Source organism: Aotus nancymaae, unplaced genomic scaffold, assembly GCF_030222135.1.
Source record: "Aotus nancymaae isolate 86718 unplaced genomic scaffold, 86718_ANA_hifiasm-v0.15.2.pri h1tg000039l, whole genome shotgun sequence".
Taxonomy (NCBI): Eukaryota; Metazoa; Chordata; class Mammalia; order Primates; family Aotidae; genus Aotus; species Aotus nancymaae.
Window position 1 is genome coordinate 11,350,205 of NW_026988453.1, and position 19,342 is coordinate 11,369,546.

Sequence of the window (19,342 nt, forward strand, 5' to 3'; positions counted from 1 at the left end):
CTAAAGAGAGCTGTCCTATGTCCTGCTTTATTCACTCTTCTTTCCTTCACATAGCATGAGTCACACATCTGTCCAGCTCTGGTTTATCTGGCACTTGAGTTTGCTTACCACCCTCTTGTGATGTTATCTCCAAGGTAAAGTGGAGTCACTGTGTCTTGTGACATAGAAGCTGTTCTTCTATTATCGTGACGAAGACTAACTTTGTTGAAGCAATATATCACACAGTTGGCTCATGTCAACCTCATGGTTAGCTAAAAATCCCAAGATCTTTTTCACTTGGTCTCCTTAGGGCTTAAAGCCTCACAGGGCTCTCCCTCCCCTCTTACCTGTCCAAGTCTTCCAAGCTCCTCTGCATGTGCTGTGTACCTTCTCCGTGTGGCACCCAAGGTCTAGAATACCCTTCTCTCCCCCAGCTCATCAGTTCATCTGTCTCATCTAGTCTATAAGCAGACCCTGGTAATTTTCCTCTTCAGTAAAGCCTTGCAGACTGATCACACTGTAGTTGCTGTTTTACTTGAATTGTTCCACCCTTATGGAGAATCTTTGCATGTCTTCTTATCCCCTTAGCTTATGCAAGCATTGCACATATAGGTTTTTTTGTCTGTTTGTTTCTTTGCTTTTTTGAGATGGAGTCTTGCTCTGTTGCCCAGGCTGGAGTGCAGTAGCACGATCTTGGCTCACTGCAGCCTCCACCTCCTGGGTTCATGTGATTCTCCCACCTCAGCCTCCCAAGTAGCTGGGACTTCGGTTATAGACCACCACACCCAGCTAATTTTTGTATTTTTAGTAGAGACGGGTTTCACCATGTTGGCCAGGTTGGTCTGGAACTCCTGACCTTAGGTGATTCATCTGCCTTGGCCTCCCAGAGTGCTGGAATTACAGGCATGAGCCACTGCACCCAGCCTCACATACAGGTTTTGGGGACTTAACCTTATTCTGTCTGTCCCCTCCACGTTTGGAGTCAGAAGGCAGTGGTCTCGTCTAGGGTCCTCTCTATGCGCCTTGCAGAGAGCAGTGGATAAGCAGTTATGTGACAGCACATGAGAGTGCCCTGTGGTCCTATCACTTCTGACAAATCTCTGCTTCCTCTAAACTTCCATACACAGGGACATCCTGTTCCTACAGGCAACAGTGGATGAGGGTTGGACAGCCTGACAGACGCCGGGCTAGGCAGGGAAGAAGTGAGTAGTTCTGACGCACCCGGCTTCCCTTCTCTCTCCAAACTCTTGGCTATTTTTTTTCTTTATTTTCCTTCCTGTGTTGAAAGAGCTATGGGGCCTGGACCATAGTAGGGTTTCCTGGGGACATTCCATAAATTCTTCACGGGTTATTTCTCTGGAGAGGGGTGGGAGCAAGTAAGCTGGTAGACGGGAGGCCAGCAGGGACCTGGGTATGAATGTCAGTACCTCAAAGCAGCGTGGGAAGGGTGAGCTGCACAGAGGAGGAAGGAGGTAAGAAGCAGCGGCCAACTCGCAGGTCAGGACAAGCTGTGGGTAGCCACGCCCCCAGCTTCGCTCTTGAACCTGCTGACTTGTCTCCACAGTAACTTGTCCGTCAGGGTTTCAATAAGGCCAGGAGAACTTGGCCAACTCAGGTGTGTGACTTGGAAAGACGCCAAGCAGACCCCGATGTGTGCTGTGCACGATGCATGGAGATACAGGGAAGGTCAACACAAGGTCCCTTTGTGTCTGGCTAGGTTCCTTTTCCTTTATTCACTTCTCATCCATCCATTCAGCAAACACTGACTCCTTAATTCACATGTAGATCTGAAGAGAGTGAAGGCACTGGCCCCTAGCTGACCTCTGTAGCAAGCCTGGACCTGAAGATCCTTCTCAGTCTCCCTCCCTGGGCTCTAGAGCTGCTTCTTTAAGTAAAACAATGCCAAATTGGGTGTCAAGTCAAGAAGCAACTTGTCCTAGATCTCTATGCTTGGGCAAGTCAATTTTCTTCTCTGGGCCTCAGTTTCCTTGTCAAATAATGAGAGTATTGGGGCAGGTGATCACTAAAGTTTCTTAAAGAACGGTTCTATTTTTCACAGCAGTTCTGAGGCCTATCCCATGAGTGAACACTTGGTGAAGGGATTAAGAGGGGAAAAGAGAACCGTCCGTAAAGCATGACCCCTGCCTTTCATAGAACTTTTAAGAGAATCAAGGAGAAAAACGGAGTGACGCACATGACCTGGAGCAGTGACTGAAGGTGGGGAAAGGTGCTGTCACCAGTCTGTGTGGCTTCTGCTGGCCCTTAGAGAGCCTGTGTGCCATCTAACAAAAGGTGGTCCCTATGGGGAGATGACCTAGAGGAGTCCCACCAGGCAGATGTCTATACCACAGGGTCCATGATGAGACACGGAGAGCTCAGGCTGGGTTTCAACTCCCACTAGACCTTTAGCCCAATCCTCCTTGGCCAGGCACAATTTGCCCAACTGGATGTGGTGATCCTGGCTGAGCAGGGAAGTAGCCAGCCTCAGGGGTCCAAGCCGAACTGCTTCCTGGTAGAAGCCACTTTTATTTATTTTTATTTTTATTTTTATTTTTTGAGACAAAGTCTCGCTCTGTCACCCAAGCTGGAGTGCAGTGGTGTGATCCTGGCTCACTGCAACCTCTGCCTCCCAGGTTCAAGCAATTCTCCAGCCTCAGCCTTCCAAGTAGCTGGGACTACAGGCATGCACCACTGCCTCTGGCTAATTTTTTCAGAGGAGTGGGAGTGGGAATTATTGGTAGAGACAGCATTTCACCATGTTGGCCAGGCTGGTCTTGAACTCCCAACCTCAGGTGATCTGGCCACCTCAGCCTCCCAAAATGCTGGGATTACAGGCATGAGCTACCACACCCAGCCAGAAGCCACTTTTAAATCTTAGCAGAATTTCACAGAGCAACTCCTTCCCTTCCCATTTTGGAAAAGCGAATACAAGGACCACATTCTTTCTCTCTTCCATGTGCTGAAAAGCCAAGCTAGGGTCCCTAGTCCCAGGCAGAGTGAAGGGCACAGAAGAGGAACATGTAGGCACCTCCACAGTGAGCAAGGAAATGGCTAAATGGCTTTGGTATCATGAGAACCAGAAGAAGCCTGGAGAGTGTAGCACTGCTAGGTGAACCCAGACCAGTTCTTCTCACCTCCTGTGGCAGTCATTCAGAACAAGCAGAACATGGAAATTCTTCCTCGGGCTCACTCCAGGTTACCCTCCTTCCACATTCCCAAACAACATGCCTCCCAAGGCTCTAAATGGATTAGGAGGAAAGAGCTCCAGGGTGATGTCAGCATCAAAGGGTGAGACGCAGTGAGGTCTTGCATGTTCCTTGATCCACAGGTGCTGGGACCAGGGAAAGGTGGTGGGAGGGTGAACTTGGGAAAAGGGGATTAGCTGAGACCGGAAAGAATGTGGCTGCTTTAATCCCACATAATGAACCAGACTATGCTTCCTCTCTGCACCCTAGGCACTAGACAAGCAGGTACAAGCTGTTGGCTTCAGCCTGCCTCACAAGAGGCCTCCCATGCTGCCAGCCCCAGACAGCCTGTGCCCTCCAGCTGGCAGAAGTGCCCAGGGAGGCACAAGGTAAAATGTGTACTTCCGCCTGGCAGCTCACATCTAGGTGGGGAGCTGGGAAGGGAAGAGTCTGTGATTGCAGGAGGAGGAAAGACAGGGGAATGGCCTCTGCTTCAGGAATGTATACCATCAGAGAGCAGCACCCACCGTTTGCCCCAGGTCTTAGAATTGGGACCATTAATCTGCTTCAACCAGCTCTGGATTCAACAAAGACCAGTACAATCAACTTTGCAGGTCCTAGGCAGGGATTTGCGATGTTGGAGATGTATAATGTACATAACCAAAAACTTAGTTTCACTTGATTTGGGAAAGAAGAGCAATTTTTTTTCCCTTTTGCAGATATACCTTCTTAAAGTTTGGAAGATATTGAAATATGTTTGCATTCTTCACATACCCAATGACCGATGGCCGGAGGAAGTAGCTAGAAGAGAAGTCACAAAACTGACCCCTTCTGACCTCCCCATTTCACCTTCATTCCCCCCAAAAATAAAAAGTTGCCTGTGGTTAAATCTTCACAAACAGCTACCTTCTAAGAGAGGTTCTCTGCTGAGAAGCAGAATGGCATTGGGGCATCTGAGCTCATAGACTTACCTTTTTCAGCTTGCCACTCTTAGTCCCCACAAAAACCACGCTGTAGCCATTGTAAACGTAGGAGGCCACTGAGGTCATGCGGTCCCGGCTGGTGGTGTACAGGGTCAGGCCCTCCACTGGAGTCGAGCCTCCAAGCGGCTGGTTGATGTCCAGTCCACAGAAGTTATCATCGATGGGAACCGGCTGGAGGGAAGGGGAAGGAATTGGGGTGAGTAACAGTGGAGGCATGGTGGAGTCTCTATGCAACCCATATCCCCAACTTCCAGCCTTAAGACACCAGGCCTCAGAGAGGCAGATGTGGGATTTCAGGGCCCGAACACACGCTGCAGACAAAAACTCCTCACCAGCTCACCCGCAAATTCCATACCGGTTCTTACGAAGTCAGACAAAAGAACAGGCAACAGCCTTCCGCTCACCTGGAGTCACCTGCCTCTACCTTTCGGCCAGGAGAACCAGGGTCAATTTGTAAAGCTAACTGCCTGAACTCATTTTCTATTGATTTTAATGTCCCTCAGGACCGTAGCATTCTGTGGGGATCTTTCTATTTCAGACAAGAGTTTCTTCAGTGGATAATCAGCTTAAAGGCAACATCGCAAGATTTCTACCAGCCCCAACAGGATTTCTTGTTTGTTTCTTGGGCTGTAGGGTCTCCCTTTGGGCTTAAGAAATTTTAGGCCATTCAACTACCCTGTTGTTTAATATTCACCAGGACGTCACCATGGGAAGTCTAGCTCCCTACTATCTAACATACTGGAAAGAGATAAGAAGCGTCATCATAATACTGGACAGTACCTTATACTTGAGAAAAGTTAGTTAATCTACATATGTCTCAGTTTCTTCCTTTGAAATAATAACTGCCCACCTTTCTGATAGAATTGAGAAGGAACAAATGAAAGAATGTATGCAAAGGATTTGTGTTAAGTTGTCCAACTATTTCCACTATTGTGCATTACAGATCTTCAACAATGTTTGGGTAAATATAACTAAGAGAATTCCGTAGGTGATGTCCTTCGTATTCCAGCCTTTAAGGAGAGTGGTGGTGTGGCTCCATAATGTATCTATCAGGAGAGACTGGAGCATGTTTGAAAGAAGATCACCTTGAGCAAGTGAAAAAAAATCGCTGGACAGAAAGTAGGAAGATCTTTATCCTATCCCCTGTTCTGCCACTAACTGGCTATGAAAATTGGACCAGTAGAGTCCTCTTGTAGGGCTGTTAAAGGGAATGTTAAATTGATGATTTCTAATATCTCAAGAAAGATCTTAGGTCTCTCATCTAAGAAAGAATGAAAGACAAAGACTGCAATGCTTCCTGAGGCAGAGGCTGCTGAGGGGTTTGCATTCTGTACACAGTACCCAGCATGGGGCTGAGCCAGAATGGGTGCTCTGACATGCCCCAGTTAATGGCACAATGTGGAATCCTGTGGCAAAGGCTTCAGGCTCTGGGCCAGAGAGAGCCCCGCATCCTGTGGCAGCTGTTCCTTCTGGGTCTGCAAAGGCATCCCAGAGGAGGAAGGAAATGGCTGTCTAGGAATCATAGAAAGCAGTAGAGCAGCCTGCCCCCATTCCCTTCAGCCTCCTCCTCTCACCCTCACCAGGGAAAAGCAGGCGGACACATCATCACTCGTTGACAGCCTCATTTCTTTGGAATAATTGGTTTATAAGTTATGGCATGTGATTTTTTTAAAAAAAACCAGGGACTTCCCTTCCTTTGTCTTCTCAGTCCCAAAGGGAGCAGAGGCTCATTTTTTGTGGTTCCATAGTGTTTTGCAGAGAGCTGCTGCTTCTGCTACTGGTAGGAACGATGGTACCGCACTGGTGTGTATATATTCTTCAGGAAAGGAAACACATTTTTAGTTTAGATGACTTTTGAATCTGGGATAAGACAGAGCCCCACAGAGCAGAAGGAATGGGTTTCTCAGGAAGGGAGTGAAACTGTGGTATGCTGAAGCCAGCTCACAGGAGATAACTGTGCATTCAGTGGCATCCCATGATGCTTGAAATCAGTCACGATAGGAGTATTTACACCATGGCAATTGGCAGAGGCTACAAACCAGAGCTTCCCTCTCCCTCCACTACCTACATAGAGCCAGTTATTTAATATTTACCGGCACATCACTGGAGCCAACCACGGGAATTCTAGCTCCCCAGAAAGGTGGGTCAGAGTAATTAGCTACGTATTTTACATTTTGTACTTGTCTTCCTCATCTCATCCCTACACCGTAGGCAGCAACTGCCCTGGTTAAGACGAAAGCGATCCACCTTTTAGTCCTTTCTCTGCTGAAATCAGCTGTGTGACCTTGATATGTCATGTACCCTGTCTCAGCTTCAGTTTTCTGATCTGTAAAGTAAAAGTATTGGACCAGGTAATTGTCAAGCTTCCTTTGAGCTCTAAAAGTCCTTAATTTCATGGCCTCCATTTATTTCCCACTTTCTGCAGGGCTGGTGAGGCCAGAGTCTGAGCACAGGCATAGCCCAAGCCAGCTTTTGAGAAATGACGACAGAAGCAAAAACCTGGTAATCCTGGATTTTCCTACCGTCTTACTGATTCTAGAGTTTCCAGAACTACAAAAAAAAAAGATTTGTTCTCAGCCTAAGTCCTAGGATTGGCTAGAATTTCTTTTCTCCTCCAGTTCTTTTTAAATATATTGTCAGATATTCCCAAACACCTGATGTACCTTTACTTTTGCTCAAATGCTGAGAGCTTGGTGTATGGCTTTCCTTGGAAACAGACACAGAAAGAGCTTGGACTAAGACGTAATACAGGTGAACTAAATTCAAATCCCCGCTTTATCACTTATAGCTGTGGAGATCTGAGCAACTTGCTTAGTCTTTGTGAGTCTTTGTTTTTTTATCTGTAAAATGGGATGATCACTCTTGCTTTATGGGGTCATTGTGAAGAGCAAGTGAGATGACACTTAAATTGCCAAGCTTAGCCTTTAGGACACAGCTGCTATTCAATGAGTGATAGCTCCCTTCTTCCTCCCTTTTCTGGGATCATAGCTCAAATTTTTGCCCTGAGATTTCCATGTTATTCCAGAGTCATGTTAAAATCAAGCTCTGGGAGCTCGGCGTCTTTCATTTATCCTTATTCTCGTTTAAGGCCACCAAAATGTCTCTGGGTCCCCAGGACGTGGTCCTTTGGACTGTCAGGATCTTTAAGGGGCCATTCCTCTTGCAGTCCCCTGCACCAGAAGGATGTGGTGCTGAAGGCGGGGAGTCAAGGGGCTCTCCACTCTGAGGTCCAGGCCCCACTCACTGTCACCTCTCTCCCGGTGCCTTTGCTGTCTTTTTATAACTAGCCCAGGCTTGTCTCTCTGCGCTGGAGCAGAGAAAATTGTCATCTTCCTCTTTCCTCTGGCTCAGAAGCAGGCAGGAATCAGCAGTTTCCTACTGACAAGGCCCCCTCTGGGTTATGGGAACTAGGCTGGACGCTGCGAGGGTTTAACCTTTACAGAAGGTTACATATCCTCCACACTTCTCCCCATTGGTTAGAGCCAGTGGCCATAGAGTTTTGCTGCTAAAAAAAAAAAAAAAAAGAGACTATCTAGTCCAGCTTCCTCATTTTACAAAAGTAGGTAACTAAGAAAATGCCTGGCTTTTTATTACTGCGATTAATATTAATAATCATAGCTGCCTATTTATTGAATGCTTATTGTTCCAGGTATTGTGCTAAGCACTTTACATAAATTTTCCATTTGATCCTCATAATAACCATGAAAAGAAGATAATATTATCTCTGTTTTAAAGATGAAAAAAATTACAGCTCGGACCAGGTACGTAACTTGCCCAAAGTCACACATGGAGTAAGTGCCAGGACTGATTTTTAATCCCCGTCTGTTTTACTTCAAAGCCTTAACCACGACTCTTCTACCACACCGTGCAAATGACAGGAGTAGAAGCGGAGCCTTGGAATGATGCTTTCTTGCTTCAAATACTGGTGTTTGGTCCCAATGGCAGGCACCTCAATTTAGAGTACTCAGAAGACAGCCATATGGGCCCCAGAGCCCTCAGCACTGTGTACAAGAAACTCACTTTTGCCTTTGTCACGCTCCCTGCTAACTAATCATGATAAACCTAACATTTCCAGGCACGGTGCTCACCTCTCCATGTATTATCTCATCTGGTCAGCCCATGAGCTAGGCATTATTATTCCCATCTCACAGATGAGAATATAGAGATGGAAAGCCGCTTCTGAAGAAGCCAGGAAGAAACACAGATGGAATCTGAATCCTGGCTTTTGTCTCAGAAGCTCAAACTCTTACTGCTACGTTATGTTGCCAGATGTCAGATGTTTGATGTTTCTCTCTTCTCTCTCTCTCTCTCTCCCTCTCACTAGATTATAAGATCTGTGAGAGTAGTGATCATGTCTTTTTTTTTTTTCTTTTCTGAGACAGGATCTCACTCTGTCGCCCAGGCTGGAGTATAGTAATGCAATCTCTGCTCACTGCAACTTCCATCTCCCATGCTCAGGCCTCCAGAGTAGCTGGGACTACAGGTGCACACCACCACACCCAGCTAATTTTTTGATTTTTTGTAGAGATGGAGTTTTGTCACGTTGCTCAGGCTGGTCTCAAACTCCTGAGCTCAAGCAATCTGCCCTCCTCAGCCTCTCAAAGTGCTGGGATTATAGGTGTGAGCCCCCATGCCCAGCCGATCGTGTCTTTTTATGTTTGCATCCCCGGGGCCTAGAACAGCGTTAGGCACTCAGAAGATCTCCAATACTATTTGTAAATGAATGGAGGGATGGGTAGATGGATGATGGTAGATGAATAAAGACAGGGATGACCTGTAATCCCAGCACTTTGGGAGGCCGAGGCGGGCAGATCACGAGGTCAGGAGTTCGAGACAAGCCTGGCCAACATGGTGAAAACCCATCTCTACTAAAAATACAAAACAGAGCCAGGAGTAGTGGCAGGCACCTGTAATCCCAGATACTCAGGAGGCAGAGGTTGCAGTGAGCCGAGATTGTGCCACTGCATTCCAGCCTGGGCGACAGAGCAAGACTCTGTCTCGAAAAAAAAAAGAGGGATGAATGGATAGATGGAGAGCTAGGTGGACAAAAGGATGTGGATAGATAAAGATACAGAGGCATAGATTAAGGGAAGGAAAAAGAAGGATGAGTGTATAGAGAGATAGATGGATGGAGGGATGGAGAAAACAATGAAGGAGCAGGGACAGGTGAATGGAAGGATGGGTAAATGGATGGATGGATGGATGGATGGATGGAGAGATGCATGGAGAGAGAGGAGGAGGGAGGGATAGATGGATAGAAGAATGAAAGGAGGGAAGGAAGGGAATGGATGGAGAAGTGATGGGTGGATAGATAGATGAATGGGTGGTTAGATGGTTGGGTGAATGATGGAAGGATGAGTGGATCGTGAATACTTTGATGGCAGCACCATGAGTCTCTGACAGGGCAGTGCTTGCCACTGATTTTCTTGTCTCTGCGGTCCTCAGCAGAGATTCTGAGCTTCTCTTCCCCTCCTCTTTTGCCTTTGCCCACACTCCCGATTCTTCTCCCATTTTTCATCAATTGGTCAAGCTAGACTCCCTTCCCTCCCCTCTGACTGAGATTTCTGATGCCCACTTGACCCCCTCACTGGGAACCACAGTGGCTTACGGTTCTGTATATACATGACCTGGTCCCCATTACTTCTGATGGACCCTATCTCCGGCTACTCTTTCTCTCACATACTTTGATCTGGCTGCAGTGGCCTCCTTACTGTTCCCCAGACGCCCCTGGCATGCCCTGAGTTCTTTGCACGTTCTCCTCGCTCTTTGACTCTCTCGAATACTTTCTCCAGATACCTGCATGGCTCCCATTCTTCCCATCCTCAGGCTTTGCTCAGACACCACTTTCTTAGTGAGTCAGTCCTCTCAGCTACTGCCTCTCCCCGTTCCCTGTTTCTTTTTCTCGATAGCCATTATCGCCATTCAGCAAACTACATATTTTATATGTTCATGTGTCTCACCCCAGTAGCATGTAATCTCCACAAGGGCAGCGAGCTGTGTAGGGCTGTAGGGTTCACGGCTGAAGCCCGTAGCATTTACAATAGCACCTAATGTGATGTAGACACTCAATACATATATTTGAAATGACAATGAATCAACACACGTGTACCAAGTATCCGGTGTATGTAAGACCCTGCATTATTGGTTACCACCTGATAACCTGAGTGCTAAAAACCTCTTTGATTTCAGGCCCATGGTGGTCTGGGAGCAGGTGTGCCCGAGGGCATGGACAGGAAGGTTGGAACCTGTGTCATGGAGCAGGAGCAGAGCGAGCTGCATGCCTCCTTACCGCCTTGGTGCACTGGACGTCCTTTCCCAGCAGCCAGTTGAGTTCCAGGTTACCCTCGCCCTGGTAGCAGGACTGCAAGCGCTCCTTGATCTGCAAGTTGATAGCCCGGATGGGGAAGGCACACAGGGCAGAGTCGTCAGGCGGGTGGTGATACTGCTTCTGCCCTTTGGAGAAGATGGCAAAGAGTACATCGTCCTGGCTGCTGATATTGAAGGCCTGGGCCAGTGAGTCCCCAGGCTTGGCCAGGTAAGCAGCCTGCAGGAGGCGGTATTCCACCCCGGCCCGGGTGCAGCCGAAGGGCAGGGACACGTACGAGTGGAACTTGGGGTCGTCCTTGCAGAGCCGCACGATGCGGGAGGTGTAGAAGAGGTCTCCAGCGGAGTTGATGGCCACACCCTCGGGGGTCTCGGGCTGGACAGTGAGAAAGTAGACAAAGCCCCCACTGGCGAAGCCGTAGATGTAGAAGATGTCAAAGTGCGAGACCAGGGCCAGGGTGTCTGAAGGGATCTTGATGAGGGAGGAGACAAAATCGCTGTGTAGCTCATAGTCCAGCATGGCTGAGGACTCGGGGTCTCGGGGCAGCTTCCGGCTGGACAGGGTCGGGAAGTAATCCTGCTTCCCGTCCACGGCCGTGCCGATGAAGAGCTTGCCGTCCTCACCCTCGGAGCGCACGATCACCCCATACATGGTGCCCGTCTTGTTGACGCTGGACAGGTAGTGCTCCTTCTTGTGGGACGGCTCCACCAGGATGAAGAGGTCGTCCAGCCGCAGCAGCTTGCAGACCCCCTGGTAGAGGCTCCCGCAGGCCAGCAGGCGGTTCTCCGAGTAGTCAATGATGAGCAGCTTGTTGACATTGTTGGTGAGGGTGAGCACTTCACTGCAGGGCTGCACGATGAGGGGCGGGTAACAAGACTTGTTGTCCTCTTCTGGCCCTGTCTTATGAGCCACCTGGATGGTCAGGTTGCCCGTCAGCTTGTAGACACGGTTGATGGCCCCCACGTAGACGGCCCCTGTCCCTCGGTGGACTGTCAAGTGGTTGAAGGTCCAGTCACGGTTCTCAGAGTGGAAGGTGCTGAACTGAGGCATGCCGGCTGCCGGGGGGGCCAGCAGCACCCAGACCACCGACAGCAGGACCACAGAGCGGCTGTCCACCTCTGGGCCCCGTGGCCAGGGCCGCCTCTGTTCCATGCTGAGGGGGGCGGCGGTGAGGAGACGGCTCCTGCGTGTGCTCATCTACTCCACCTTCCCGGGTTGGCCCTCACATGGTTCTGCAAAACACAAGGCAGAGTGGTCAGACCAAAAATACGTTCCGGGAGGAGGGAAGAGGCTGGCCTGACCCAGGCTCCCCATCCCCGCTTAGCTCTGTGAGTCTGTTCCTTCTGAACTTCGGGTTTTCTATTTTTAACATACTTTCTCCTTCTTAGGAATGTTCAGGGAATCCTGTTATCTATTTTGATCTCTCGCCTTTATGCTGTAAAATACTTACTTTTTTTTTTTTTTAACTTTACAAAGTATCTCTATTTCTGGCCTCTTAAGCCATCGTTTTCATCTCTCAGAGAGGTTAAAAAGCTGTTGAAGTTCACCCAGCCAGTCAATCCAATGTCAGGACTAAAGCCAGTCTTCCCCACCCAACAGGCACGTCTTATCCCAGTCCAGTGGAAATTGCTCCTGTTTATTGAAAGCTTATCAGGCAGGCCCTCCCCCAGGCTCTCTAGGTCAACTGTTCCCAGAGTCTGACATTGCACACAAAATTCCTTCCTATTTTAGACTTCCATCACCTCACTCCGCTGCATCTCTTTACCTTCTCATGCTCTGTTATCCACAGAGGCGAGGAGCTGGTCACCCTGAGTGAGAGTACCCCTCTCTGCCCTCAGCCCTTTCTTCTCCAGCAAGGAAAACCCCTGATCACTAGCTGTTAGAATTTGTTAGGAAAGAGAAACATGTTGTAGCCAACAAGACTGGGATTCCCACATATGGCATTCCGGAGCCGGAAAAGCCCTTGGGGGATAGGTAGATCTCCTGCGATCCCCCATCCTTCTCAACGTGGATGCCCAGCTGCTGCCAGGCAGCCAGGTCCTGGGGAAATTGCTTCAACCCCTGCCCCTCCGCAGGGAGTGCACTGGGAGCCAGGACACACAGAGAACCAGTCTTCTTGCCAGGGGGTACTGGCTGGCTGAGTCCAGCTTCAGCCACCTGGGGCAGGGGTACTGGGTTTGGGAGAACGTGGGGAGGAGCAGAGGGTGGTGAGTGAGGTTTAGTCTCGTTTCAGGTACTGCTGGGGCCTCCTGACTGTTTCAGAATCCATAAAATCACCCGTGGACCTCAGTGGGCCACACTCAAAGCCCAGCCTCCAGCCCTGACTCCTCTACTCTTCCCCCTGCCTCCTGACTCCCAGGCTTTAAGGCTCCTCCGCTTCCAGAGCCTTGGTGCTCACTCCTCCCCATTCCAAGGAAGCTGCCCAAAGGGGCAAGGTGGGGCTCCTGAGGACGGCCTATAGCCAGGGGCAGGCTGGGCAAGGGGCAGGAACTGGAGGTCAGAGAGCAGGACGTGTCCCATCACTATCACAGTACTGTCCTGACTTATGGAGAGGGACAGTGGGTGGTGACTCAGGCACCGGGAGGAGAAGGCAGTGAGCTGTCCTGCAGGGAAATCTCTTCTCAGCTGGACAGATCACCCAGCATCTTCTCAGGCAAGTCCAGACAGAACTCTGGCCACATAAGGTGGCAGGGATAGAAACACCCAGAGCATGGAGAATTTGCTCCAAGGCAGCTTAGGAGAGGCCTGTCTGTCCCCCTCAACTCCCCAGTCTTGATGGATTGGGTTATAATTAGAACAGACACCCCTTAGGGAGTCCCCTAGAGTTTCTTTAGGAACGACCCTTCCTGTTCTTCAGTTTTGCCTCCTCAGCTTGGCAGCCACCATGGTGCCACAGCAGGTCCCACCTGACTCCTTCCTCCCACCTGACTCCCCGGGGTCTTTGGAGTGACTCATGAGGCTCTGGGCTTCCTTGGAAAGAGGAAGGCAACAGCGGCCTGAGACTCAGGCTGACCTCAGCTACCCTGACACAGCCCTTCCGGCCCCACGCGCACACCGGCAAAGCCTCCCAACAGACAGAGCTTTCAGTTTGGAAACCAGAGGTTATTTTTAGCTATGTCCTGAGGCCGGTAGCAGGACGTGAATTCCTGAAGAGGAGCTGTGGAAAGGAAATAACAGAATCCTTAAATTCTCCAGCTGGACGGGGAATTGCAAGAGGCCATTCTCTGCATGCCCCTGTCTCCGGGAAGAAAAGCTCGTTGGGCTCCAGGTGGAGAACGGTTCCTTCTTGAGGAGCCGAGAGTGGAAGAAGGGGGTCCTGGTAGCAGAGAGAACATCAAAGGACGTGGTCTGAGGTTAAGATCAGCCACCTCACCTCCCTGCTCTGTATCCTCCCAAGGCACAGTTTGAATAGTGAGTGGTTTTTGCTGTTGTTAGGCAGAATTTGGGAACAAATTTGGGATTAGGGGTAAGTCGAGTCTCGTGTCCCTTTCTGGTATTATGGGAATAGCTATAGTATCTACCTGTCAAGTTGTCAGGACAGTAAATGAGATAATGTAGAGACCAACCTTTGATCACAGTTGCGGGGACACAGTGAGCACTTAACTTATATTAGTTTTTGATATTATCTTTTTTTTTTTTTAAGATGGAGTCTTGCTATGTTGCCCAGGCTAGAGTGCAATGGTGCAATCTCGGCCCACTGCAACCTCCACCTCCTGGGTTCAAGCGATTCTCTTGCCTCAGCCTCCTGAGTAGCTGGGATTACAGGCATGTGCCACCACGGCCGGCTAATTTTTGTAATTTTAGTAGAGACGGGGTTTCACCATGTGGGTCAGGCTGGTCTTGAACTCCTGACCTCATGATCCACCCACCTCAACCTCCCAAAGTGGTAGGATTACAGGTGTGAGCCACCACACCCGGTTTTTTGTGTGTGTGTGTGTGGTAGTTTTAGTAGAGATGGGGTTTCACCATGTTGGCCACGCTGGTCTCCATCTCCTGACCTCATGATCCATCTGCCTCAGCCTCCCAAAGTGTTGGGATTACAGGTGTGAGCCACTGCAGCCTATTATGTTTGAAGACTCCATAGGAGATGGCATCTCAGAATTCCTGCCACTGCTCTTGACTTCTCCTTTTGCTTATATTCTTCCCTTCCCACCCACAACGAGATGAATACTGTGGTTGGGCCTTTGATCCCTAGCCCTCCCTTACCTGGTGACAGAGTTCAGCCTGGGAAGCATATGGCAAGAGAAAAGAAATAGATCCAAGGTGACCTTCTCTGTCATTCTACTGCACAAGTCCCAGCATAGCCTCTCCACAGACTGCAGGAAGGCTGGTGGAGATGCAGGATCCTGAGAGTCAGACAGAGAATGAGAAAACTGTCCTGATGTCTAGAGGCATGAGGTCACAGGGCAGGAAGAGGGGTGGGAGGCTCAGGATGCCTGGGTTCAAATTCTGCCTGCGTGACTCATGAATTGTAGGGTTACTCACTTTAGACCAGTCTGGCGTTTCCATGAGCCTGTTACTTGATCTTAAAACAAAAGGCATTTCAATTAGCCTATAAGATTTATTCTTTCGGATAAAATGCTACCTCGAAGCTTTGTTCCTTCAGTTCCTAGAATCTGTGATTCCAATATCAGTTGAGGTTTTTCTCTCCAACCTGGAGAGGCTGATTAGGCCAGGAGTTTTTTATTTTTTATTTTTTTTATTTTTTCAGGCCAGAAGTTTTAAACAGACCACTCCAGCTGGATTGTTTTCCACTCACCCTTAAGCAGCATCTGATTCGGGACAGGCGGCTCCTGGTAACCAGCCAAGTGAATTCATCTGAGAGGGCTTGGGGACCACCCACCTGGGAGCAGCTGTCATTGGACACTGGCTTCAAGAGAAGGCACAGTCTCCTGCAGCGAGGGGAGGTTTGCACCCTACCTTGGGAGTGTGGCCTTCTTAAAGACAGCTGACTTCAAGGGCGCGTTGAGAGCCTTCATCTTTCTATTCCAAACTGATGTGACTAAATAGCTGTTCCAAGCAGAGCCCAGTGGGCAAAGATCAGGTCTCCTATCAGCATTCTGAGTAAGGGGGAAGGGAGCCCACCTTTGCACCTCTGCTGAGAGGCAGTGTGATATGACAGTTAAATGCATGAGCTCTGAACTTAGGTGCCTGACGGAGCCTATAGCTGTGTATACTTGGTCAAGGGACTTAGCCACTTTGTGATGCTATCTCACTGTCTATATAAAACAGGTTTAGTACTAGTAGCTACATCATAGGATTATTACAATGAAATCAGTTAATACATATAAAGCACTTAGAACAGTTTCTGGCCATCTTCAGTGTTCAAGATACATGAGCCTTTGTTATTAGCAATTTATTTGTCATGAATTCCAGCTCCTCACCTCCATCCATCCCATCATCTGTCTTAGAATGAATTTCCCATCCTACGTTTGGTAGAAGCTGGTAAACGTACGTGCCTATGACTTTGCATACTTACAAGCACTTCCTCCTAGCCCCAGTTTTCTGCCAGGGTCAACCTCAGGAGTTTTCTCTTAATAATGATGCTCTCTTCTTTCTGTCACATCCCTCTCCGTTTAGTGCATGAAGTCACACGCTTCTCAAGAGCTGAAACTTGCCTAGTCTCTGTTCCACCAGTTTCCCTCTCTCCACTCCAAGTCTCCCCTGATGCTACTCCGGGACTCTTGCCTAAACAACAGAGTCTCCCAGGACACGTAACTCAGAGCATTCCTGATGCCGAGGAGAGGCCACACTTGCCTCTTTGGGAAGCAAGTGCCACTAAATATTTATGTGGAAGGCCTGATGACACCATCTCCCCAATCAGGATTCAGGAGGCAGGTGTTAGTGACAGCAAGTGAAGGCATCTGATACCTTCCTGATCAGCTGCTGCGGGCGTCAGTGGCAAAGCAGGAAAGAAATGACAATCAGGCATTTCCAGTTCAGCTCAATGAGGATTCCCTCCTCCCTGCTACCCTCACCTGTTGCGCTTTTCAGGCGATCTGAGTGCACATGTCTGTACGCTTCCACTTGGCTTCCTCTTATAGAAAAAGGAGCTGGTGGAAAGAGAATTTAGATTCAAAAACACGATTTCGCCAAATGCGTCAAAGTTCACGTTGGTGGCTTGCATGCCCAGGGGTCCATCTGTAGCCCCACCATCGCCACTAACTACATTCCTAACAAGCCCGTCATCGACATCGTCATCACCTCCAGCACCATCCTGGAGCTAATAGTTTTCATAAAAGTAATAGCAAAGGGTGTCTACTATTACTACTGCACCTGCTAGGTGCCTCACACACCCTGAGGAGCCAGGCAGAGAAAAGATGAGCATGAAAACGAGGGCTGTGAAGTCAGGGAAATTACCAGCTGTTCTTGGGAGTCCCTTAACCTTCCTTTCCCATGGTAGAGAGAAGTCCGTCTTCTTCAGCTCTTCCTTCTAATGAGTAGTGCCTTTAAAGTGGGAACTCTGGATAAATGCTGAGGGAGATTATAAGATTATTCCAACCCACTATGTTTTTTCTTTTAATATGAAAGACACCACAGCCCATAGAAAGGAAAGAAATTGACCAGGGCGATTCAAAATGAGTCAGAAACAGGCTGCGATCTGAACCCAGACCTCGTGACAGAAAGTCTGGCGCTTCCTCTGTTGTAGGGGGAAGGGTCCTGGGAGTTGGTCATGTTTTGCCTTCACGCTGTTCTATTTTGGGGAAGGAAGTAGGTGCCTTTGATGGTGGTCCCGTGATACGCAGAAGTGAGTACACTGGGCCTGGACAGGGAGGTAATCCTCAGGGCAGATTCAAAGAGGGGTGGGTTAAGGGGCAGAATGAATGAAAGACACATGTCCGAATGGCTCCCTTCCCTGTTGGAGAAAATGATTGCCTCTGTCCTCCTCCAGGCCCAGGCAGGCCCAGGCACATGTCACACTCAGGACCATCACTCACACTGTAACTTGGGGTCTGTGGTGTCCCAGTGCCAAACCCCATGGACAGGTCAGATTTAGCCTATGCACAGAAAGTTCCTTCTTCCCAGAGAGTTAGAACTGCAGCAGAAGGGACTAAAGTTAGATATTAAGGGGACATTCTGTCTAGAGAGGATCACCAGAGCATACTGGCAATGAAAGATTCTGAAATTTTCTGATATTGAATTATCCTAGAAGCTGCCCAGGAATAAGTTTACCTAGAGGCAGGGGATTGGTCCTAATGATCTCAGAAGTCTCCTTTTGGTTCAAGATTTCTGTGAGAATAAAATGTCTAACTGTGAGAGTCTGCGGCCCCACCTCGTCCTTGTGGGTGGAACGCTACTGAAGCACCTGTCTTCATAGTCCTTGTGAGCTGTACGTGCAAGATTCCGCGTGTCGCTCTGTCTAACACCGACCTCAGAGGTAGTCCAGGCACGTTGGGTAGCACAAGGTGAGCGAGAGGGCGAACGCGAAAGCCCCGGGTAATGCCGACAGCTGAAAGGCCTCAATTAGAGTGAAAGGAGTTATCTGGTATTTAAATAATTATTAGAGTGAAGGAATAATCATGGGTTTGAGCTGATTTTTTCCCCACTGTCACCCTGATGGTGTCTATAATATTATTATTCAAATGCCCATGATTCTCATTGAGAACCGAGAGAGAGAGAGAGAGGAGAGAGTGGGGGCCAGGGGGTGGGGAGCAGGGAGGGGGTGGGGAGAGAGACTCATTTAATCTCCATGTGACAGGGCTGCAGGAGGTACGATTAGTCTTTTTCTTATTTCAGCTGTCACTCATGCACAGACACCGTAGATTGTTATTAGCGTATTTTATGCACGCGATTTAAAGGGAAAAGGGGAGGGAGGTGAGGAGAGAAAGAATTTCCTACGGAAAATAACGGGACCAAAGGAACAATTTAGATGTCACTTCTGTACCAGCTGCGTTTGCTTCATTAATCGAATGTCATTTTTTCCCTAGACTCTGTGCGGTTGTGTGAAGCTGAGTGGCTACACCTTGCCCCAGAGTGGAGAAGAAGGAAGGTGGGAGGAGAGAGGGGAGGAAAACAGGTCTCTGCCTGTGTGCACCTTTGGCAGCCTTCTCTGTGAAGGTGACGCAGACGATACTGTGGCCCCTCCAGGAGATATCAAGACAAATTTGGGTGACAATTTCTACTCAGTCACCCTCTGTCACTATGAGAAGGTGGATCTCCTGCTTGTCTTCAGATATGTGATTCCCTTCACAGGTGGGATAAACTACATCCACGCTCTAATAGTCAAGGAGTAAGAGATGGAAATTTGGGGAGGCTCTCACAGTCCCTATCAGTAACGAGGAAAGAAGCCATACTTTAGCCGGTGAGGCAGCAGGGGTTGTGAGAGGGGAGCTGTGTGCGGCTCTCAGCTTCGGACAAGGCCCTTGGATCCCATATACGTGCGTGACAGTGAGGGACCCTCCGTCTCTGCAATGGTGGACAGAGGCAGGGTAACAGGGCACAGGTGCAGGGGCTGGGTATTGGCAAGAAAGGGGGAGATAGAGGTAAAGGCTGAATTGTGTCCCCTGAAAATTCCTGTGTTGAAGCCTAACCCTGAGTACCTCAGAATGTGTTCTTATTTGACATGGTGTCTTTTGTGATTATAGTTTTTTTTGTTTTTTTCTTTTTTTGAGACAGGGTCTTGCTCTGTCTCCCAGGCTGGAGTGCAGTAGCTCCATCTCAGGTCCCTGCAGCCTCCACCTTCTGGGCTCAAGCGATCCTCCCACATCAGCCTTAGGAATCACAGGGATCTGTGGGACCACAGGCACACGCGTATGCCTGGCTAATTTTGAAATTTTTTGTTAGAGATGGGGTTTCCCATGCTGGCCAGGCTGATCTTGAACTCCTGGGTTCAAGTGATCCTCAAGCCTCAGCCTCCCAAAGTGCTGGGA

The 19,342-nt window shown here is 49.0% G+C and overlaps 1 protein-coding gene across 2 annotated transcripts in view; it reads right to left on the minus strand.

The window, feature by feature from the left end:
* Nucleotides 1-2,689: 2,689 nt before the first annotated feature.
* LOC135268227 (plexin-A2-like) overlaps nucleotides 2,690-19,342 on the minus strand; it is a 34,611-nt gene continuing 17,958 nt past the window's right edge. The window contains exons 2-3 of one of the 2 annotated variants that reach the window (XM_064360329.1): nucleotides 10,437-11,704; nucleotides 2,690-4,318 (exon numbers count right to left, since the gene is read on the minus strand). In XM_064360329.1, coding sequence (XP_064216399.1) covers nucleotides 4,124-4,318; nucleotides 10,437-11,669 — 1,428 coding nt within the window. In that variant the 5' untranslated portion in view covers nucleotides 11,670-11,704 and the 3' untranslated portion in view covers nucleotides 2,690-4,123. Of the gene's footprint in view, nucleotides 4,319-10,436; nucleotides 12,278-19,342 lie in introns of those variants that run through there. The other variant, XM_064360328.1, reaches the window with a different exon arrangement.